The 24,676-nt window shown below is 39.7% G+C and overlaps 1 protein-coding gene across 1 annotated transcript; it reads left to right on the forward strand.

Annotated features, from left to right (window-relative positions):
• Positions 1 to 5,405: 5,405 nt before the first annotated feature.
• Positions 5,406 to 24,676, forward strand: HACD4 (3-hydroxyacyl-CoA dehydratase 4). Its single transcript, XM_060762448.2, has 7 exons — positions 5,406 to 5,541; positions 8,221 to 8,324; positions 10,106 to 10,233; positions 16,960 to 17,072; positions 18,472 to 18,578; positions 21,711 to 21,842; positions 22,884 to 24,676. Exons 2-7 carry the CDS (start codon positions 8,228 to 8,230, stop codon positions 22,964 to 22,966), a joined length of 660 nt encoding a protein of 219 aa, XP_060618431.2. The 5' UTR covers positions 5,406 to 5,541; positions 8,221 to 8,227; the 3' UTR covers positions 22,967 to 24,676.

Consider the following 24,676-nt stretch of genomic DNA (forward strand, 5'->3'; position numbering starts at 1 on the left):
ATCCATAATCTTTTCTTTTAAAAAAACCTTTTTTCAAGGTGTTGTGTTGTGATTTTAACTTTTGGATCTCTGTTCTTAATTATATTCTTCGGTTGGACACTAGAGGGCAAAATAAGAATACAACTACAAGCCATACAATATCATTGATTCTGTGAAAATAGTCCCGCTTGCAAAACTTGGACATGTTGCTTTTTGGATTACAAATTTGAGATTCAAGAGGCTTTGAAAAGGCAAACAGTGCCCCCAAAAACATGCAATATTTAGAATTGCTCTTCAGTGTTCCAGCTGGCGAACTAAGCCTACTTTCATGACATGCTGTTTCATTCTTACTTTCCCTTCCATGCTGGGATAACAGTACTTCCCCTAACATTTGCTCAGAACTCTGTGGTCTTTTGAGCATCATGGCTTGTCAGTGGGCTGATGAGGAAAGGAATCCTCCCTCCAGACAGGCATGTAGCTGGGGGGGGGGGGGGGGGGGCTTTGGGAGCTTCACACTCCTCCTCGAAATTCTCATGGTGGTCCGCAAGAATGCCTTACTGGTACATTATTTAAACTGTTATGTTTATTAATATCATGATCTGATCGCCATGCTCAATATATCTCATATGGATAGGGTTATTGGGGTAATGATACAAAAGGTTTGCTAGGGTAGACCCTCTTTCACTCAGACTCTGCCCCCCCCCCCGAATCAAACTCACCCCCCCCCCCAATCAAAATCCTGGCTACGGGCCTGCCTCCAGATGTTCCTATTCACCAACAGGGATTCCCCTGTTTTGGCTATGGCCCAATCAGAGCAAGTTTACCTGCAGAGAGAATGGTAAGGAAGCTATTTCGCATTCTGCGATTTCTATGGGTGAAATTCTTGAACATCTGAACAGTCTGCCAAATGGACTCTGTGCCTTCTCTTTTTTAGTGGCCATTGCATGACAACTGGAAGCTTAGTGGGTGGGAAATTACAAACAACATGCTTGACATCATAAGATCATCGCTAGACTTAGATGTCTGCCTGCTACTGAACTCTAAAAAGGCATTTATGGCTGGTATCCAGGCCTGTAGCGAGGGGGGGGGGGGTTAGGGGTTCAACCCCCCCCCCCCGAAATGTTTTAGATTTTTTTTAAAAACCCAGTTTACTCATGAATTTTAACTGGTTACCCAAATCCCCATGCTAAGTCTATAAGATGCAAAAAATTAAGAGTCCCTCCAGAACTGCAAACACTATCTCAAGCAAATATTTATTTATTTGTTTGTTTGTTTGTTTGTTATTCGAACTTATATGCTGCCACTCCCCTGGGGCTCAGAGCGGCTTACAAGAACAGGCTAAAATCGAACACAATTTGAAAACAATTGAAAACAATTTAAAACAATTTAAAAACAACAATATCAGAGAACAATATCCCGTTGAAACAGATATGTCTTACATGCCCTGTGGAAAGCTGATAAGTCCCGCAAGGCACGGACTTCAGGTGGCAGAGTATTCCAGAGTGATGGTGCCACTGCTGTAAAGGCTCTGCGTCTGGTTGCTGTTAGACGCACGGTCTTGACACTGGGAATTTCCAATAGATCTTGGTCCTCAGAACGGAGGGATCTCTGGGGTTGGTAGGGGGTGAGGCGGTCCCTCAGGTACATCGGCCCCAGACCATGCAAGGCCTTAAATATTGACAATTTATTCACACTGTCATTACTTGCAGCAATAACCGATGTAGTGAAGCAACCAAGTTGGGTGTGTGTGTGTGTTGAATGCTCTCATTAAGGAGGTCAGACTTGGTGGAGGTGGTTGACAGGGGCGGAGCTGCAGGCTATTGAAGGCTGCTCGGCCCCCTGCTGTGCTCTTTGCTTCAGCGTGAGCTAGAAGGCAGGTTTCAACCCCACCCACCCACCCACCCCCCGCAAAATTTTCAACCTCCCCCCCCCCCCGCAAAATTTCAACCCCTCCTGAAATTTTTTTCTGGCTACAGCCCTGCTGGTATCCTTGATTCAGTTAGGCCATTTTTTAGCTTTATTCCATAATTTATTGGTGAAAATAAACATTGGAATATATTTCTTGTAAGTATTCCCTAGGTCAAGTAATCAGAGAAATGCTATAGGTTTGGTAGATGTGTGTCTAGGCAGGGGTTCTCAACCTGTGGGTTCACCAGATGTTTTGGCCTTCAGCTCCCAAAAATCCCAATAGCTGGTAAACTGGCTGGAATTTCTGGGAGTTGTAGGCCAAAATACCCAGAGACCCACAGGTTGAGAACCACTGGTCTAGAGGATGGGGGACAAGGTAGAATATGTGAGACCTACCCTTTTGCAGGCCCATAGAGGGAACTTTAGACTGGAGTTTGGAAAAGTTATTTGCCAGAGATCTAACAGCCTGAATCTCACTCTCCAGGATTGGGAGGGAGATTCTGACTGTTACTGCTCCCAAAGGGAAGCTCCCAAATGTCTGAAGGCTCTCCTTCAGACATTCAGTGTAGGGATACAACATTGGTTTCTAAGGCCCCTTCTACACTGCCATATAAAATCCAGTTTGTCTCCCTGAACTGGATTACATGGCAATGTAGAAGGGGTCCAAGGCCCCTTCCACACAACTGTATAATATTCACAACTGGATTATATGGCAGTGTGGGATGAGATAATCCAGTTCAACACAGATATTGTGGATTATCTGCCTTGATATTCCGGGTTATATGGCTGTGTGGAAGGGCCCTAAGAGTCATTGACAATTAAAAAAAGAAGAAGAACCGAAATTCCCTCAAGTAGTGGTATCTATTTGTCATAGCTTATTATAATCTCCACCTGCATTATATTTAAGCATGCTTTATTTTGTGTTTAATCACTGGAAATTAAATGTGGACTTAATTTGAAAGTCTGATTGCTTAGGTGCACATCACTGAGGAAATCCCATTATAAGGAAGCAAATGAATTTGTGGCAGAGAATATATATTCTCTCTTCAGCTAAGCACTTTTACAAACAGAATTGTAATTCATTATTAGAACACCTGCTTTCTCTATGATGAAAGGTATCAGATGATGATGATGATGATGATGAATATCCTCCTTTATCTCCCCTGCAGGAGACATAATTCCTGGCACACTAAGGGAAAGCTGGGAAGGATCCCAAGAGCCAATGCCAGTCAATGACTATAAACATGAAGCTTGACTTGCCAAACAGCAGAAGTTAAGGCACAGGGTGGAGGAGGCACCATTGCATGTACCATTCCTGAAGAGATGAAATGTCTTCTTCTCAAAGGTTCCTGTGTCCTAGGAACACTGCTACTTGATACTCATTAGGTGATGGGTTCTGCTACCTTGGCTGGAGTGACCCAGATGGGAAGTCTTCACACTGGTCAGATGGTGGAGTACTTGGATGATGAATGTCTATCAGGCATTGGAATGAGATGATGGTCCTCCCTTGTGAATTTAGCAGTGTAGCATGGAGCTGGTTTTAATGCTTGGATCTAAACACACATGCCAATCCTTTCTACTGCTGTAACAAAATAAAGTGATGGCCTATTTCTTTCCACTTATCTATGTCAGTCTTGTGGTTTACTATGCAGAGTGGACTTTGCTCATGAACACACAACATAACTCAACGACCTTTCTTCATAGCAGTTTTCTATATTCTCAAAAGCCTCTCTGGAATTGGAAATATGGATAATTCAGCACAGAGATTTCTATACACCCCAAGCCCTTGCTCATGCTGGCTGAAGGGAGTACCAGATCAAAGATTAAGGGCAGATCTGTGTTCTTAACATATAAACTGAGAATTTGAAAAGGACAAGAGTTCTCCATAGACTAAACATTCAGAGGTGGGTGAGCCAAATGAACAGATGAGGAGCTGCAGGGTGGGAGCACCTATATTGAAGAATACCAAGCAAAGACTGGTTGACTTCTCTGCTGAAATATACAAACTATTCATTTTCTCTCTTAAAATGATGTCATCAAATTGGCACCATTAATAATAATAATATATTTATTTATTTATTTATTATTTACAGTATTTATATACCGTTTTTCTCACCCCTGGGGGGACTTAAATTGGCTTACACAGAGATAATGGCAAAATTCAATGCCTTACATACGTAAACCAAATCACAAATCAACACCATATAACTAAGCATAAAATCAATAGGACAATTCACTATAAGTTAAGAAAAAAGACATTTAAAACATGGAATATAAAAATTAAAACACCTAATAAAAACATTAAAATCACATGATTCAAGCGCGTAGACCGGGCCATACCAATGTTGATTACACATATTCTGTGTTTGCTTCTTGTACTGTGTTACTTTACTAGTCAAAAGCTTGGTTCCATAACCACATGTTTGTTCTCTTTCTAAAGGCCAGGAGGGAGGGTGCTGAACTGATCTTACTGAGAAGAGAGTTTGAGAGTTGAGGAACCACCACTGAGAAGGTCCTGTCGCTCGTCCCTGCCAACTGCACTTGTGAAGCAGTGGGACCGAGAGCAGGGCCTCCCCAGTGGATCTTGACTTCTTTGATAGTTCATAGAGGGAGATACGTTTGGACAGGTAAGCTGGGCTGGAACTTTAGGGCTTCATAGGCTAAAGCCAGCATTTCGAATTGTGCTCAGTAGCAAACCAGCAGCCAGAAAGATGCGTTCCAGAATGGCTTCTGTATAGGAAATGTTCCTCCCGTTTCTCCCTGTGGAGACCCCCCCCCCCCAATTACAGTCAGCCCTCCATGTTTGCAAGTTTGACTTTTGAGGATTTCCGTATTTGCAGATTTGACCAAAATATGGAATATCTAGGTCCTCCAGTGTGATTCGATGGACAAACTTTCTCCAGAAGTTGATTATAGTCACAGTGCATGACCCAGGGCCCTTCCACAGAGCCATATAACTCAGAATATCAGGGTAGAAAATCCCACAATATCTGCTTTGAACTCGGTTATCTGAGTCCACACAGACATATACTGTATTCCAGTTTGAAGCAGAAAATGTAGGATTTAATTCAGCTGTGTGGAAGGGGCCTCAGAGATTCAGGAGTAATATCTCAGGTTTTAAAACTCTGGTTTGATTATTCAGTTTTCTACTTTCATGAGGACTCTGCATCCTTACTCTAGCAAATGGAGAAGGCTGACTGTAATGTTATTTCATTTTTCTTTCTCTTTTTTTAAAAGCAACAGTTGTACACACACACACACAGGACAGAAGAAATGGCACAGTAGAAATAGCATCTTGTATATTCTGTAATAAAATGATATTACACCCACGGTTGGTGTTCAAAAACTAGTCTTGAATTACCTCATTTTATATGAATTTTATAAAGCATGCACAAACACAACATGAATTGTGTTGTGGCCACTGCCTGCACTCAGATGGAGATAAGAAGCTGGGGCTCAGTTCTCTGTGAGTGAAGAAAGCTGAGCATAGTTTTTGCAATGCTGGCCTGGCGTGGGAGAGAGGAAAGGAAGGGAAGGGAAGGAGGAGGGGAACTTTCTCAGCATTCAGCCCAACTATTGCTGCTGTGAGGAAGAGAAACGCCTGCAAAGAGCTGTGCTCCCTTCAGCAGTTAGAGCAGAAACGCCTGAGCCAAGGTAAGGGCAGTCAAGTGGAGTCACTGAAATGTCAAGAGCAAATTGGCAGGAATCTCCACATTTTACAAATTTTTGGAAGCGGGGAAGGTGCAAACTGACCAATGTAGCAGATGGAGGCTTTCATTTTAACAAACCCATCTCATTGCAGAATGGAAACATCCTCTTTTCTAGTTTCGATGAACAATTGCTTAATCAGTACTTTTGACCTGAGCTAAGAAAAACATTCACTGACATGGTGAATTCCAGACTATCTGGTGGCACCGTGATCACCCTTTTGGGGCTGCTGGGATCTTCCTTTTCGGTCCTATCTGCTTGGATGAAGGGTTAAACTGAAAGGGAGTCATGCGTAACCAAATTGTCCCAAAAATGGATCTGCCATGCTGAGTGGAAACATATTGTGTTTATGTGAATGCATGTGTAAACACAAAGAAACAAGAATTAGTGTCCAAATGATGCAGCAAGGTTGTTGTTTTTATGTGTTGACCCTAACTGGCAAGGGGAGATGTCCCTTTAGGTAGCAAAAAGTCTTGAACAAGAAGCATGCTCCATAAGATCTCAATGTGTGATAGCCTCTTGATTTAACCTTGAGAGAAAGACAGACCTAAAGTTTGGAAATGTTCCTTTTTATAATGAAATCTCAAAACCCTTTAACTAACATAGACAGTAGTAATAATGACAAGGAATATAAGAATTTTAGTCAACAAATTAGTACTGTATTTCTACGTTCTCAGCACCCGATCATTTGGACACATGATGCTTTGCTGTGGCTATAACGATTTACAGAGAACTTGTGAGCCCATTATCTCTGCTGAAGTTGTAATATGCCAAAAGTTTTGTAAACTCTTTGGCTGTATATATACAAAGGCTTGCCTGGCTCAGAAGCAAATGAAGGCATTTTAAACATCACAACTAAAATCAGTACACAGGACTATGGATAGCTCTCTGCAGAAACTGTGTCATGTCAAGAAAATCTCTTTGTGTAAGAATGAGGCTGGAACATCTGTCTCATTCTGTAGGAACATCTTCATGCAAGCAGGAGAAAAGTTTGGGCATTGCAACATGCTTCTATAAAAAATCATAGGTAATGACAAAAAAAACCCATCTAATTCATACATTTTAATGAGGCAATATGTTGTGAAGCTTCCAAAAAAGCATATCAATTTAAAATATTTTCCAGAAAAAAAGAGTTGTGTACATTCTCTATGATTACGTATAAAGAAATTTTAGTCAAAACGTGACCCCAAAAACCTGGGTCATCATATCCATGGATCAATCAAAGTACTCTACCATCTTTTCAGAAAAGGAACCATCCTCTTCTATGAGTAGAGAGGCAAAAAGGCAAATGCTTAGTCTATTTTGGGACAACCTAAAAGAAGCACCAGTCCATCTATTCTCTCCACTGCCACACCACTTCTGGCCTTTCCGAATGCCTGGATAAGGAAATGGCAGTGGCAACTTTTTCGCACTTCCCTTCAAAGGACCACCAAGAAAGTAATAATAATAATGGCAATAATAATAATAATAATAATAATAATAATCTTTATTTATAACCTGCCCTCTCTCCCCAGAGGGACTCAGGGTGGTTTATAGGAATAACAAAATGGCAAACATTCAATGCCAAAATTAAATAGACAATCAAAGCAAAGTATAAAATGAATTCAATATAACTTAAAACCATCAAACAAGGATTGACTCAATAAACATGAAAAATCATAAAAATTAATACACTATACCTTAAAGTGAAGGAGCCACTGGTGGTGCAGCTGTTAAACTGCTGAGCTGCTGAACTTGCTGACCGAAAGGTTGGTGGTTCGAATCTGGGGAGTGGGTTCAGCTTCTGCTGTTAGCCCCAGCTTCTGCCAACCTAGCAGTTTGAAAACATGCAAATGTGAGTAGATCAATAGGTACCATTCCACCATGCAGTCATGCCAGCCACCTGACCTTGGAAGTGTCTATGGACAACGCTGGCTCTTTGGCTTAGAAATGGAGATGAGCACTACACTCCAGAGTCAGACTTAATGTCAAGGGGAAACCTTCACCTTTACCTCACCTTAAGGAAAGCCGATGCTTGTTTTAGGTATAGACCAAGCTCATGGTTTAAACCACTCTACAAAGAAACGGATAGTTCATTTTAAAATAAAAGTTAACACTGTGCCTTAACTATTTCTTCTTTGAATGCCTGGGTGGGAAAATGGAGGTGGTAGTCATCAGGAGTAGTTGACTTCCTGAAGCAGCTCTGGCACTTTCCCTTTTCTGTTTTCATGGGTCATATCAAAATCCATAATTTTTACTCCCAAACCTGCCCTCAACTTTTAATAATAATAATAAATAATAATAAAAACTTTATTTATACCCTGCCACCATTTCCCATAGGGACTTGGGTTGGCTTAAAAATGGAGTAGAGTCTCCAGATGTTCTCACAGGCTAATCCTGGAAGGACATCTGGACACCTACCCCAGAAAGTGTGCGCTTTCTGGGGTGGGTGTGGATAGGCCCCCAGGAACATCTGTGTTTTTTAAACGCAGATGCTCCTGGGCCTGTCGGGAAAGGCCCATAGGCAGTTGTGGCTTTGCAAATGCAGTCATATTTGGCCCCTTGTCTTGTCTATTAATTCTCTACATATGGATCAGTGTCAAATAGTTCTTCTAACTATAGCTTTTGTCATTCTTGTCTTTTCAGCTGCAAAATGAACACCTATATCTTCAGCTATTATTTAATCCAGTTCTGTGGCCATTCTTGGATATTTACCAATATGATCATCAGGTTTCTGTCTTTTGGGGAAGGTAGGCCTATGTCATGTCCTGTTTTTATACAGCTCTGCAAACAATCCACACTTTAAACTTCAGGAATACTCTACTGGCCAGTTTGTAATGCTGTAAATTTGGTAGATAGAACAGTGACATTTCCATGGCGATGGTCTGGGTAGGCTAAAAACATGCTTATCACACAGAAACACTTTTCCTGAGTCATAGGAATTCCAGTGTTATGTTTACTGTGTAATTTTCCTTAAAATGGTGCTTAGATTGAGCCATGTATTTTGAGTATATAGTTTAAGTTGATGTTATAAAAAAAGATGCAGAGCAATTCAGATCTCAAATAAAAAAACAAATAGATGCTACTTTTAAAAATAAAATCTGCTTGCCAAACTGTCACAACTTTCAGGAAAAGGTGCATTCTGTTTTTGTGAAATGTTCATTAATAGAATACTGCATTAATTCTACAGTGTAAGGATATCTTTAGTCTCCAACAGCTATCAATGACAAATTCTAGAGTAAAACCACGTGACTACAATACCAAAATTACTCAATGTTTGTGTTACAATGTAATAACAACAACAATAATAACAATAATAGCTTTATTTTTATACCCCGCCTCCATCTCCCCGAAGGGACTTGGGGCAGCTTACAATGGGACATGCCCAACAAAACTGTATCGAAATAAGCATCGAAAAACAGCAATATCAAACATCAATAAACATAAAATCAGACAGCTTTATAAAAACAAAAGCAATATCATTTCTGAGCAAATAAAGTGCTGGGTTTGGTTCATAATTATTAAGTGCAATGAATCCTAAGTAGAGCCAGGGAAAGTGCGACAATCAGAGGGCTGGGCTAGGAGGCAAATGCCCTTAGGCTATTAAAGTGTTAGAAGTCCCAGAAAGGGACCATGTTAAAGTGCAGGAGATGGATAGGTCGGGAAAGTCTGTGGTGAACTGCCTAATCAAAGGCACAACGGAACAGCCAAGTTTTTAATTCCCTGCAGAAAATCGAGAGAGCGAGAACCTGTCTGATCTCCTTGGGGATGGAGTTCCAGAGCCGAGGGGCCACCTCAGAGAAGGCCCTTTCCCTCATCCCCACCAACCAAGCTTGTGATCTTGTGTAATATCCACAAATGCTACCTGCAGAAAGATGTTGCAGTACTGGGCTCTATTTAAAATTTTGCCATCTTCTGACCACGTTTATCATTTTATCTTCTGGCCAAATGTACAGCAATGCAGGAGTGTCAAAATCCTGTTCTCTTAATGGCCTGTGAAAAGTGAGAAAATCTGTAATTTTATTTATTTATTTATTTACTATATTTACATCCCGCTGTTCTCCACCCCAAGGGGCACTCAAAGCGGCTTACAGATAGGCAACAATTCAGTGCCTTAACAACAACATACAATTAAAATAATACAATTTCACATTATTCCAATCTGTCTATTGCACTTTAGGTTTTCTCTGAAGGCTTGATCCAAGAGCCACATTTCACTCTCTTTCTGAAAGTCAGGAGGGGGGGGGGTGCTAATCTAACATCACTGGGGAGAGAATTCCACAGCTGAGGGGCCACCACTGAGAAGGCTCTGTCTCTTGTTCCCACTAGCCCAGCCTGCAAAGGAGGTGGGAATGAGAACAAGGCCTCCCTGGATGATCTTAATCTCCGATATAGTTCATAGGAAAAGATACTTTTGGACAGATAAGCTGGGCCAGAACCGTTTAGGGCTAAAGTCAGCACTTAGAATTGTGCTCAGTAGCCATATAATTCTAATTCTAAAACAATTTCCCTTCTTTCTTTTTGGCTGAAGATTCCATGGCGGATACTTTCTACTCTATTGGACTTGTCATGCGTATTTGTCAGTTAGTATCTATACTGGAGCTCTTACATATTGGTCTTAACCTTGAGGAAGACCATATCCTTCCACGGCTTTTGCAGGTATGCTGTACTTAAAAATGATATTAAAAGAGAACTGGGGCTTGATACTTGGTTATTCAGCAGTTTGGGGCATTTTGTTTGTTTCTTTAAATCTCTCCAGCCCACATGGTCATTCACGTCAGATTTTGAGAATGGTACTAACCATGTCGTTGTCGTTGTTGTTGTTGTTGTTGTTGTTGTTGTATGCTTTTAAGTCATTTCTGACTTATGGAAACCCTAAAGTGAATCTATCATAGGGTTTACTGGGACTGAGAATGTGTGACTCAGCCAAGGTCACCATTGGTTTTCCATTGCCAAACTTGGAATCGAACCCTGGTCATAATACAATGTTCAAACCACCATACTTTGCTGCTTCACAGTAACCACTACACAATGTTAAAAGTGTCATTACAAATATTCAGTAGAGGTTTTTTTGTGTAAAATAAGGGTGCTATTTATTGGGAAATAAGTTTATACATTTTAAATAAATTCATGGGTTGTCCCCACTTAGTAAACCTTTTTACATACCAGTGGAAATCTGCATATACTACTAGGGACTTCATCAAATGATGGAAATTCTGTGTCCTTCGACACTTCTGCCTCAGTTGACCAACAGAGCACCACGTCGCCCATAACACAACGTAGCCTCAGTTCTGGCGGGTCTTCTGGGATGGTGCTGTCATAGGATGTTGACGTTTAAGATTATTTTTAGGATTATATCATGTTTTCTTAAGCTACATCATAGAAGAGTTTGGATGATTTTTGGGTTATGGTTTTCCTGTATTTAAAATACAGATGGCTGTTTGGGTTTAATTCATCCAAACCAAACCATCTTAAATGATGTACTTCGAGGCAAATTACATTGATATCCATGGGGTTCATTCCCAAGTTATTTCTGGGAAATCATTTGCTTCTGTCTGCAACCAAGAAAGTAGCTTTGTCAGATGAAGTTTTCGAGATTTTTGTACAGATATGATAAATGAATCAAAATATGGTAATTCTCAATAGGTTAATAAATGAATGGGTCTTGTCATAATGTTTAAAGCTTGTAATCCAGCATTATCACTATTTTTGCTATTGTGTTTTCTACTACTAATGGCTTGGACTGGGTGACTCCATAATACTACAGCTATTGCTACTAGTAGTACTGTAGCTACTAACACTAATACAATATTCTTTCCACTTTCACAAGGTTAGTTAAGGAGAACTGGGCCCCTGTAAAAATGGAGAAAAAATGAGTTAAAAAATACTATATTTATTTTTTTTACCAAAGGTGACATCTCTCTAGACACCTATTGGTTCTCCAGCATGACTTGAGGATCTACTTCCAATGGAGTAGGATCTGGAGCTGTCTTTCCCAAACTTTGGTCTTCCTGGTGCATCTCCCAGAAACCCCTGGGAGCTATTATTAGCTGTTATACATTTTTGAAGGAACATGCTGTATATTTGGTTCCTGTATTATGTGCCTCCAAGGCACCTTTGACTTATGGAGACCTCATCAATTTCATAGGTCTTTCTTAGTACAGGAATAGTCTGAGGTGGTTTTGCCATTTTCTCCCTCAGAAATATAGCCTACCGCACCTGGTTTCTTTCTCGTCCACTTAAAAATGTGATCCCTGTAAATTACACAGCACCTGCCTTGCATTTTTCATCTCAGGAGAGAAGGTGGAGGGACGTGGTACATCTGTGATCTAAACAAGTTGTGGTTTGAAAACACCATCATGTGATGTATTTATTATTAAACAGATTTAACGTCTGCTATTTCATTGATTGTCTAAACTACAAAGCAGTATCACAGAAACCTGAATTGCTCACTAGAGACTCAGCAGTAGCAAATGAGAAAAACAGAAAGTGGGAGGAGGAAATTCCACTTTCTTCTTTAAGAATGAAAGAACATGTATGAAAAACAAAAATCTTTTTGTCAACATTTTATAAAACGACTGCACTTAGGTTTCCCATTTTCTAATTTCTAGTTGCAAAATAGTGGGTGCATAAATCTAGCCTGGTGTGTTTAAATTTAGCTATACTCAGAAAGGTATTTTTACAGCAAATAATAAATACAAATTCAAAGAAACAGAGAGGAAATTGTATAAATCACCTTATTTTATTAACCAAAGTCTGTCTGCTTTCTTCACTGATCTGAAGATGCATCTTGAGACAAACAAAGATGAACCTTATTTCAGCTTGTGATATTTACATGCACCAAGACCTAAATCCAAACTGAAAGAGTACATGAGGGTTGAATGCATAGCTAGCTACTCAGGATTTGCTTTCCTTCATTATTGCATCACTCTGTCAAAACAGAGCACACAAAACAAGCATAAAGAGAAAGTGATCTTTTTACAAGTGGTATGGCTACACCAATTTAGCACAGTGCAGCCCTTGATTTAGCATGTTAAACATAGGACTGCTACCAAATTAGCCTGGGAGTACATCTACTTGATGTGCTACAATCCCCTCCTTGCCACCTCTATCCAAATTTGTAGCTGTTGCAGGGATCTTTTCTGATGCTAGAATGGGCACCCACATGACCAGCATGGAGGAGGGAGTTCAGATAAAGCTCCATTCACAACTAGAAGTGACAGTGGTGACATGGGCATGATCTGGCCCATTTCCCTCCACTGGTGAGCACAGGGCACTGGTTCATAGTCTGGCTGAACTGGACCTGATCCCAGTGTCCAGGTTTCTCCAAAGCCTCAGGATGCTCTGAAGTTTCCAGCAAACTCCGGAATACCTCCAACTTTTCCAGTGCAGTTTTTGTGGGCCTTGTGCAGTTTTTTTGGAACCTAACCCCCCCCCCCAAAAAAAAAAAACCTGCACAATAATCACCAGAAGCCTCCATGTATCATGGGGATCAGCCAATCATCCATTTGGGATGAGTGCTTGTAGACAGGGTCATGTAGACAGGACCAATGTGTTTTCCATAGTAAGTTCTCAAATGCACCTGGAGATGACCATGATTAAGGTGGCCTTGCATCTTTGTTTCCAGAGGTCAAACTTTAATTCAATGGTGGATGATGTGCAGGCTCCCAAAACTATTTTTGGTATTTCTAACCTCCCATCTTCTGGGAAGAAAACATTTTGGAGAGGAAATTCTATGTTTTTCAGAGTGCCCCAAAGGTAGAAAACTGCTTTTTGGGTCTTGTCCATCCCCTACTCCAGTGAAAGGCATTTCTTTATCTAATGGATTGTCAGGTGGCAGCCACTTTCTTGAAGATGCCCTCCAATCATTTAAATTCAACTTTATCGGAGATCGCAAGTGAATAACTCCTGAACTTCTAGTTCTGTAATGTTGACCAGGCTGCCAGATAACTTTTGCCTAAGTCCCTCAGAGATAAGCTATACTCGCCATCAGTTTGTAATCTGTGTCCCTCCCTCTAAACCAATATTTCTAATATTATCTCTGCCAAAACCACACAAATTTGACATGAGTATTTTGTTACTGATTGCTCATTATTTCATGCTAATTAGGTAGGTGATCAGTTATCTTTGGTCAAAACCTGAGTGACAACTTCCACTACACAGCAATTTTATAACTTCTGAACTGTTCTATATTTGTTTCAATCTAACAAAGTCATCAGGTACAGGAAATCCTGTACTCCACCAAAATGTTGAATGATAAAGGCCAGCAAGTTTTTTTCTCTTTTCATATCTTGTAAACATGTGGTTATGGCTACAGAAATTTATTGAAATTATGGTAGAACTCTTGAAGACCTGAAACAGCAAAATTAGATCTTTTTTCAAGACAGAAAATAGCAAACTCAACAGGTCTCTACGATCCATATTTTTATTTTCAAGAGAAAATAAATACTATTACAGTGTTCCCTTTCAATATCGCGGTTCGCTTATTAAGGACTTGGTATTTTATGCGTCTATAATAAGCCGGGGGAGCGGGGAGGAGGAAAAGGAGGAGGGGAGGGGAAGCAAGGCACTAGGCCTACCCTAGGGCTCGTCACTGCCCACTTGGCAGTGGCCTCATCCTCTCTGCTGAATCTGCAGCTTGCTGCCTTGGAGGCCCTTTGGGCTCTGTTGACAGCACTGCCAGGCTGGGCTGAGGCCTCAAACCAGCCTGGCAGTGCCATCAACTTGCCCAAGGGGCCTCTGAGGCAGCAAACAACACTCAGTGAAGAGGACGAGGCCACTGCTGAGTGGAGACGCGTCGCCCACTTCGGCAGCAGCCTTGTCCTCTTTGCTGAGTCTGGTGCTCACTGCCTCAGACCAGGCTTCAGCCCGGCCTGGCAGTGCCATCAATGGCACCCAAGGGGCCTCCAAGGCAGCGAGCAGCAGACTCAGCAGAGGACGAGGCTGCTGCCGAGTGGGCAGAGCGTCCTTACTTCGCGGATTTTCACTTATTGTGGGTTGTCCTGGAACGGATCACCCACAATAAGTAAGAGAATACTGTATAGCTTTCTCCAAAATGTGGGCATGGTAAATGACGATAAAAAACATGAAGAACATTTTAAATCTTCTTGTTCTTCATGTATAATGAGTAAATTCAACAATTTAACTATGATTGATATAGTTGAGATGTCAAACTGCTTTTAGTTGGCACAATAAACCATGGTTTATTATGTGAATGAGCCACCATGGGCCTTAGATTGATATGCTCTCACTCCATCCCACCCCAAGATCAGAAGATATTACTTTTGCTTAATGAATTTGGTTAATATTAACTGTGGATAATGAAACAAGCCAGTTTCGTGAATTATGGTTTGTAATTATACTATTTCAAGCCATTCATAACTAAGATTAAGTAATGATTTGCAGGCTCAGGCAAACTGAAAAACAATGGTTAATCAAAATAGAAATAAAACTTCGAATGTAAATTGGATGAGAGAGCAGATTGCATTTGAGAGGATGCTGTGTGGGAACAGTATTTTCTCTTCTGACCTGGTTTGAATGGAAATCAAAACTCAAGCTGGTAGCAGCCAATGGGAATGCTTTGCCCATGATTAATAGCAGCACGAAGCAAGTGTTTCATTGAAGCAGGGCCTGATTAAGATCTAAGCCAGTGGTTCTCAACCTGTGGGTCCCCAGATGTTTTGACCTACAACTCCCAGAAATCCCAGCCAGTTTACCACTGTTAGGATTTCTGGGCGTTGAAGGCCAAAACATCTGGGGACCCACACATTGAGAACCACTGCCCTAAACACTTAAAGGATTATTTTATCTGATTAAAAAACAACCCTTTTTGAAATGAAATAAAACTTAGATTGAGAATAATGATTATTTTTGTATACTTCCACTTTCTTTATATTTCAAAGTTTTCTTCCACTTTTTCTAATTGGAAAGTCTTTTTATTGTGGAAGTTCCTTTTTTGGAATCCAGTCCAGCTGCACCATTTACAATGTTGCACTATATGCTTCATAGTAGACCAGACAGTGGAAAACATATCTGGTGCCCCATGTTCCCTTGATATCCTAAACAGATGCTTACTTTACTTTATGGTCAATCCAGCCCTGAACTGGAAACACAGCCAGTATGGAAACCACTTTGAGTCTCTTAGCCACTTTTAGTCTCCTTTGTGGAGAAAAAATGGGATGTAAATAAACATAGCAACATCAACAATACTACTTTCACAATGCCTCATTCTGATCTTATTGCACCCCCCATGTCTGCAACTTAAGGGTTTTTTAAAACATACTAATTCATGTAATCAGAATTTGGTTGTACGTCTGTGGCACAGTGGGTTAAACTGCTGAGCTGCTGACCTTACTGACCGAAAGGTTGTAGGTTCAAATCCGGGGAGTGGTGTGAACTTCTGCTGTTAGCCCCATCATCTGCCAACCTAGCAGTTCGAAAAGATGCAAATGTGAGTAGATCAATAGGTACCACTCGGGCAGGCAGGTAATGATGCTCGATGCAGTCATGCTGGCCACATGACCTTGGAGGTGTCTATGGACAATGCTGGCTCTTCAGCTTAGAAATGTAGATGAGCACCAACCCCTAGAGTTGGACATGACTGGACTTAATGTCAGGGGAAAACCTTCACTTTTAAGGTTGCTGTGAGTTTCCCAGCCTGTATGGCCATGTTCGAGAAGTATTGTCTCTTGACGTTTCGCCTGCATCTATGGCAGGTATCCTCAGAGGTTGTGAGATTTGTTGGAAACAAGGCAAGTAGGTTTTATATATCTGTGGAATGTCCAGGGTGGGAGAAAGAACTCTTGTCTGTTTGAGGCAACTGTGAATGCTGCAATTATCACCTTGATTAGCATTGAAAGCCTTGCAGCTTCTAGGCTTGGCTGCTTCATAAGATGCGCATCATAAGATGTGCATGTATGCCATTAAGTAACATGTTGGAAAGAAAAGCAGGAATGGTGGCATCCCAAAATTCACAAAAGCATAGAATTTACTAGGGAAACATAGATATACTGCATCTTACTGCTAGCACTACTAGAAGCCTCCATAGAATATTGGACCAGGAATCTTGGATAACAGGGTCTGACTCCCCATTCAACCATGGAAAACCACTGGGTGACGTTGGACAAGTCACATTCTCTCATGATCAGAGGAAGGCAAAGGCAAAGCCCACTAAACAAATATTGGAAAAAACTGTGATAACTTCTTAGGTTGACATAAGTCCAAAATGTCTTGAAAGCACATACTAACAGCAACAACCATGTCACTGCTTCTGCTGCTGTAAACTTCTCAATAATTTAAAATATCTTCTTTAGTAATATTTTTATGACACAAGGACCATAAGCAAGCCACAGAGATAGAAACCAAATAATTTGCCTCCTTCTCCAGATCACAGAAAGAATCGTCATCTTGTTTGCTGTGATCACTAGTCAAGAAGAAGTGCAAGGGAAACACATTGTATGCATCTTATTTTTCCTTTGGAACATCACGGATATTGTCAGGTAGGAACAGAATACACTCCCTTTAAAAGCTAAACCCGGGTTCTTTCTTTTTGACTCCGCTTTCTGCATTCTCCACATGCCATTCAGTGTTATCTGGTGAGCTTTTCTTGCAAAATCTAACACAAATACCAAAGTAGAGATAAGAATGTATGTTCTCTAGGCATTCCAGAACTTTTCAATGTGAATAGCTATTGACCACATAATCATGGCTGGTTCTCACGCAACGTCAGAAACACTGGCCAATATCTAACAACCATGCAGCTGTAGGCTATCTTTATAAACTGTATTGAGTGTTAAGAGGATGCAGTAAAGGTTAGTCAAGCAAAAATGTGAGCGGACTAGTTTTTCAGAATTTCTGCTGTTTACCTGAGTCAACCTAAGGCATTGTTTGGACGCCCCCCAAGAATATTCGAAAGGGTGTGCATTTTGTGCCCTTTCTGGATGCACCCTCAGTCTCTGGAGCAACAGAAAGCAAACATGCCCCATCTTCAATATGACATCCTTTCAAATACTTAAGCATGGCTATCATGTTCCCTCTTTGTCTTCTCACCTCCAGGCTAAACATAAGCCACTTCCTGAACCGCTCCTCAAAGGGTATGGTTCTCAGACCTTTCACCAATTTGGTCACCCTTCCCTGGATACATTCTAGCCTGATAATATCCCTTTGATTTGTGTATAGATACTACCTTGTAAACTAATAAACAGCATAGATAACACTGTATGTTCAATTCTCCCATTATATCATACGTTTCCTAAAATTCCAGTCCTTAAGCATGTCTATGGGTAGTACTGATGTTAATCTGCCTATCTGGCTAATTATGTGGTTTACAATTTGTAAGACTGGATGTTCATTCAAAGTCATGTTTAGATAGATCCAAGTTAGCAGACAAATGGCAAAGTACCTGGGAAAAAACATCAATTTCATCCGTCACCAATAAATTTAAGCAGCATCAAAATCTACTGTGAAAGCATCCCTTATTTTCCAAAAATATCTGTCTTTTAAGGATATACTGGTCACCTGGTAGATTTGGGCAATGTATTTTAGCTAAAGTTACTTATTTGCTTGTTTTTTGTTTTGTTTTGTTTTGTTTTTTGTAGTGGTTGAGCAGGATAAATCAAGAAGCTTTAGAAATGTTGCTGACTTACTGGACTAGAACTCTACAAACATACAGTATATGGTTGACATAGACATAAAGTAGTAGTAGGAATCGCACTCTAAGATAATGATCTTAGGCACACAATTTGAGTTTTTATCTAACTCATATTAAAGATAAAAAGTTAACTTCCCTCAGAAGTATCTCTTACAAAAAAAATTTTTGGTTCATTAGATTTTGATTTTACCCTGCTTTCAAAATATCAGCATTTATCTCAGTGTTCTTCCATTTCCTTTTCTTTCAAGATACATTTACTGCATGTTAGCAGCAATAGGAATCTACTTTCCAGAATTGACGTGGCTCCATCATTCTCTGTGGATTCCTTTATATCCTCTGTCTGTTTTGGCTGAAGGTAAAAATTAAAAAGACTTGATGCTTTCTATAACCCTCTCAACACACTGATCCAAAAATAATGTTTACCAAATTTGGTGAGAATAAATTTTTCAACAGATCCTCAGAACAAGATTGCTCTGGGCAACTTACTCAGGAGGCTTGCTGCTTTTCTGGTTTGAGCAATGCTTCTCATGTTTTTTCCTCCAATAATTTTAATAGCCATTTAATAATGAAGAGTCACAAACTTTGAATGTCAGTGGGAAACTATAGCCAAGCCTGGACTGGGGGGGGGGGGGGGGGGGGGATGATAACTAGATCTTAAAAAGAATGTAAAATCACTTTGTACATTTTTAACATCATGACACTCACATTCTGAATAACCAGTTGAGCTCTCTAGATGAAAAACATCAACAAAATTAAAGACATATAACTTCTCTGGGGCTTCCTAGAAACCATAATTTCAGAGCCATTAAATTGGTTGTTACAATTTGTCAAATTTTCAGCAAACTGTCACATAAATACGTCTTGCATCTTACAATGCCAGTTCTTCTCAGATCTTCACCCAAACATAACTCAAAAATTTAAAAGATGACGTGTGTAACCCAAAACTTAGACATGTTTTGGATGGAGGAGAATTAAAAGTCTCCATAATCTTTTGGAAAATGGCATTCATAACCATTTGGGAAAACCAGGAAGCTCCCTGAGAAGAGTAAAAAACTTGCTTGAGTCTACCATCTCCTTAGTGGAAAATATCCAGTAGTATTCATGCAAGGCAATTAGGTTTCTCAGCTGTTAAACTGATATACCTAGATATCTATTTGAACTGTTAGGGACAAAGATATGCCAATGCACAAAAACATATATACAGTAGAGTTTCAGAAGTGTTCTTTCAGTTGCCCAAAAAACATCTACTCTTCCTTAAAACATCTTGGTTTAGATCATGCTCTCAAGAGACCAAAATAAGTAGATGTCTTTAAAAGTAACATAGTTGGTTTACTCACAAACTTAATGTATTCAACATACAGGTACTTTGCATATCAATCCAGTTACATATAGGATTTGAAGTGGTTTTTCTGTGTAGATAATACAGGACATCTTTCTTATAATCAACAGTTCAAAGTCTAACGCATCTCTCTGTTCTGAGAGTTTAATAGAGTCTCTTCTCTAAAGCATTCTGTTTATACTGACTTTTGAAAGCATACTGTTTCTACTGAATTCTAAACTGTACTGTTTCTAAAATGGAGTCTAAGTCCTGAATAGTCCCAGATCTGATCATATGGTTTGCAGTCCAATACACACATATACAGTACAGTAAGCCATCTGAATTACGTATATACATATCAAGCAACTAATATAGGAGGGTTGTAGAAGGTTGCTGTTTCAATAGAGGGGAGAGGGAAAATCCATTTCAAATATGTGCACAAGCCATCAGGCTAAGAATGCAAAGAATCAAAGGAAATAAGAAATAAAAAAATGCTCTCCAGTAGACATCTTAAACAACCACATAAACACAGCATGTGTGTACATGTGGGGGAATTTCATAAAACTATTTCTCAGTGTCTTCATGATTTTGGTCCAGCCACTGTTTTCACAAGGTTGATTTTTTTCCCAAGTAAATTTTCTTTACTGAGTGTGCCATCATTCTGAACTCTATGCAATTGTTGTGATTGGCCAAAAAAGTCACAAGCTTTTTTTAATAAATGGGGTAAAACTGTCCACAAGTGGTAGTTGGATGAGTATGTGTGGCAAAGGCAGGCATTAACCTTCCATTTGCTTTTGATGCTCTCATACCAAAATACCTACTTGCAACCTTCAATACTGCACTGTGAGTTGGAGTTTCCACACCTGTAATAACCAGAGATCAATGAATGATGTATTTGATATGCTCAGTATTTTTATTATTTTGCACTTTTCCAAAAGCAGAAGAATATTGCACAGCTTGCACAACGATTTTCTGCTTATCATTGAAAAATATGGATCCTTAACCACACACCCCCAGCTCTTTTATTTTCCTAAGTTCATACAAAATTGTTCTATTAGTAAATGGCACCCGAGACCCTCTGCTTTTAACATGCGTTTATGTAGCACTAGGTATCATATTTTAGGTTTTCATTGTAAAGAAAGGACTAAAACTGTTCATGCCAGAAGAACTCTGACAGCTGAATGAGCTGTCGGAATTTAAAAACCATGTGAAGACCTATCTCTTCCAGCAGGCCTACCCAGACAGTTTTGAAATATACATACATTTTTATTATGGTCCCAAGACCCTTATTACACTATAGCATACAAGTTATACAGGTAATAGGATTAAGAACATCCAGTTGGATAAAATCTGCAAACAGTAAAAACTGCTTAAAATACATGTTGGCTAAAAACATAGGTAAAAGACTATAAAAAGTGCTGGTGTGTTTCAGCCTGTGTCTAAAATTGGGAAATGTCTAATTCTTGCTGCCTCAGAAAGAAACTTGGCAACCGTCAAGGTCACGTGGGGAAGGTTGTCACTAAGTAGAAACTTCACATAAAATTTCACTGAACTTATTGATAAATTCCTTTGTAGGGGGGTTGATTACATCTGCTTGGGCCTGTTCATAGAAACTACATGACAGAAGAATGTGGTAGATGCACTCTACTCCCTGTTTGTTACATGGGCAGAGTCTTTCATTATATGGAGTACCTGCAAATCTCCCATGCAGCAATTCAGACAGGAGTACATTGCACCTTGCTTTGGAAAATAGGCAATGATATTTGGCTATTGTCAAGTTCTTTAGATAGTTTGCTGCATGAAAAGGCCCAACACAATGTATGGACAGGGCACTAGGAGAGCAAGATACATAAGAGCGAGAGCGCAGCTCACAAAAACCAATGTCTTTAAACATGAATTTTCAGTGTCCCTTGTTTGATCTCTGCTTTGTGTGTTTTAGTATGTATTTTGTAGATTTTTTCGGTGTGTAGCTTTCATGGAGGTATATTTTAGTATGTCTATTTGTAGTGTTTTTGCTATGCTTTTGTATTTCAGTTGTTTTGTAACCTTCCTCAAGCCATGAGGAGAGGCGGGGAAGAAATAAAATTATTATTATTATTATTATTTGTGGAATGTCATCCTTAAAATCCACTAATTCCAATTTTGTTTTTTTGTATTATTTTCCCTCAGCATTTGCCATATATGAATCATTGCCCCACTTTGAAACCTATGGCACATACTCTGTCCAGTTGCCCTTTCCATTTGATGTATCTGTCTACTTTCCCTATGTGCTAAAAGCCTACATGGTAATATTATTTGGAGGTAAGTTTTGAATTTCTTACCAAGCACCTCAATAGAGAAATCTTGCAGCTGAAATTAGTAATCCAAGAAGCGCAGTTCAATGTGCATTTATATTGTCGAATGAATGTAGTTTGACATGACTTTAACTACTATGGATCAATGTTATGGAAACTTGGTAGCTGTAGTTTTACAAGGTCTGCCAAAGAATGTTGTTTTCTCATCAAACTACAACTCCCATGATAGTACCGAGTCATGGGAGTTAAAGTGGTGTCAAACTACATTCATTATACAGTATACAGACACTCTTGGTTTCTTGCTAGGGTCACCTGTTCACACAACCTCCCCCCCCCCCCCCCTCATTTCCATTAGTTAAATACTCGTAATATACAAATTGATTCATATGAATACACTGGCTCTGGTTCATGAGATGGGAGGGGAAATTGTTCAGTTTTGCTTTGAAAAATATATCTGATATAAAGCTATCTAAATTACAAATTTTGCCATGCACATTTATGTGACGCTCAGAGTCTTTTAGTAATACACTTGCTTCATGTGCGTTGTGCAGGTTTTCTTGTTTGCCAAGCCGATTCCTTGAATCTTTGCTAATATTAGCCAAAGTCCAATATAATGTGAATGAATTGAACTTCCCTGCCAAAGAATACCGATGCTTCACCAAACTACAACCCCCTGTGGTGTTTGTTTAGCTGTCTGCGCCCCTGCCCAGAAGATTTTACCGGACTTTCTGTCCTTGTGATCACTGGATTTTGAAAGAAATTGTTTGTTGTGGAAACAAAGTTTGGTGATAAAACTTCAGTGGAGACACTTTCTCCTCATGGTAACTCTTTCAGAAGGGAATTTCCCTTCCGAGAAGTAGTTTTCTCTCACTTCTTGTTGTCTCACCCCATTCTTAACTATGAGTCATTTATAAGTCAGATACTTGTAACTCAGGGATTGCCTGTACTGAATCTTATATATAGACTGAAAGAAACAGCTTATAGAGAATGGTACATACTTCTTAGTCTTTGACTTGTTCTTAAAATGTACTGTGTTCTGGGATTACAGGTGCCTACTTCATCATCCACTACCTCTGCAAGGAAAGGAAGGTTCACTTAGGAAGCTACAGTGTCAAAACCAAAAGCAGCTAACCTACATTATCTTGGGACAAGGAGAATGACTTCTGCTGGAAAACACAATTTGCTTGATACCAATTTCCAAGGGACAGCTATTTGGAGATTTCCAGTTGAATGAAGCTTACCACATGTTTCCACTGTATCTACAGCCTTTCACAAAAGCAATGCGAATGTGTGTACATGCAACAGAATTAGGATCCTTGGGCATAATGGCATTATTGAAAGCACTGTTGAGGTCTGGCTTTGGTGTATAATGAGAAGTAAGAATATGATAGTATTCAGAGTAACTCTTTGCTAGCCCAGCAACACAGTGGCTGCTCTATTGCACCTAAGTAGAATGCACAATCTGCATTCCATGTTCAATCATGACAGTTGATGATTTTCATATTAGTTGGATTGTGAATCTACTCTGCGTTCCACTCCTGACTCCAAAGCTATCCAAGGTGCTGAACCCTATACCCAAGCAAGCTTCAGCACCCTAGATAGCTCCCTTAAAGTTAGGATTAATGCCTAGAGCAAATTCACGACTCCCACATATCAGTGCCACTGCTATTCAAGCCAATTGATATGTTCAGGCTTAAATCCAATTAATCCCAATGACCTATTGAATCAACTGAATTTACATGTGCTAATTGACCAAGTTCCTATTGATTCAGAGGGTGTATTTTGTTGAGACAAACAATTGGATTTAAGCCAAATAAATCATTATCCACACCCAAGAGCTTTTTTTATTAAGTGCTTGCCATGACTACCATGAAGCAAACTACTGAAATCTATCTTATGGCTTCAGAATATTCATGTTAATAAATATTACTGAAAAGTGAAATGACCCAGAGAGGACTGCAAAATGAACAAGTATTATAAGTGATGATCAGAAAGAAAAACAATGATCATTAGCCATAGCCAAACTGAAAAGGAATAGGTCATAATACCCCTCCCCCATTCCAATGTCTTAATTTCAGGGTAAGAAATCTTTGTCAACCTAATTGATGGGAAAATTAATAAATATGGATGTTTTAAGACGAGATGACAGCATAATGAAGAATAGTAAGTTTCTTGGTTTCAATGTGGCCTTTGGTAAACCCACTTTGATAAACCCATTATTTTACTGTGTTTCTTAGTTCAACAGCCACTATTAATCAATGGCACTGGTGTCATTTTTAAAGGGGTACATTATTGGGGTTGTTTTTTTAATATAAAAAGGGACATTTAGGACATTGTAGGCAACTGAAACTGTGCTATCTAGCATTCGTTTGTGATTAGAGTACCAGCTGCTAAGGGTGAGATTTAAAGGAGGTCTCAAGATGAGTCTGTAGTGATCTAAAATGCTATATTCTGCTGCTGGGCTGAGTTTTCAGTGAGAAGAAATACTCCAAAGGTTTCTCCAACACATTAGCTTTTTATAGACATATACATCTTTCTTCTCCCATGGACAGACATTCTATAGTGTGAGCCATGCTTCCACTATAAATATAGGATGGATGCCGTATAAGAAACACCAGAGCTACCCTGTCAACAAAGGGAAAACATGTCAATGCAAACATTTAAGACTGGAATGTGTCATGCCAAGAACTGGAATTAACATGTGTATGCTTCCCCCTGGAGAATCTTTCTTCCATACAGAAGAATTTTTATTAACCTTTATGTGCATTAATGATTTCTTAGCCACTGGAGATCTGTTTGTTCAAAAAAGAAACTTGGAAATAAAAATGAGAAAGGAGTAGA

The sequence above is a fragment of the Anolis sagrei genome, chromosome 2, assembly GCF_037176765.1.
Source record: "Anolis sagrei isolate rAnoSag1 chromosome 2, rAnoSag1.mat, whole genome shotgun sequence".
Taxonomy (NCBI): Eukaryota; Metazoa; Chordata; class Lepidosauria; order Squamata; family Dactyloidae; genus Anolis; species Anolis sagrei.

Coding starts and splice junctions, on each gene's coding strand:
- HACD4 (XM_060762448.2), top strand. CDS start 8,228: ATGAACACCTATATCTTCAGCTATTATTTAATCCAGTTCTGTGGCCAT. Junction 17,073..18,471: donor AACATCACGGATATTGTCAG/GTAGGAACAGAA, acceptor TTTTCTTTCAAG/ATACATTTACTGCATGTTAG. Junction 18,579..21,710: donor TCTGTCTGTTTTGGCTGAAG/GTAAAAATTAAA, acceptor ATTTTCCCTCAG/CATTTGCCATATATGAATCA.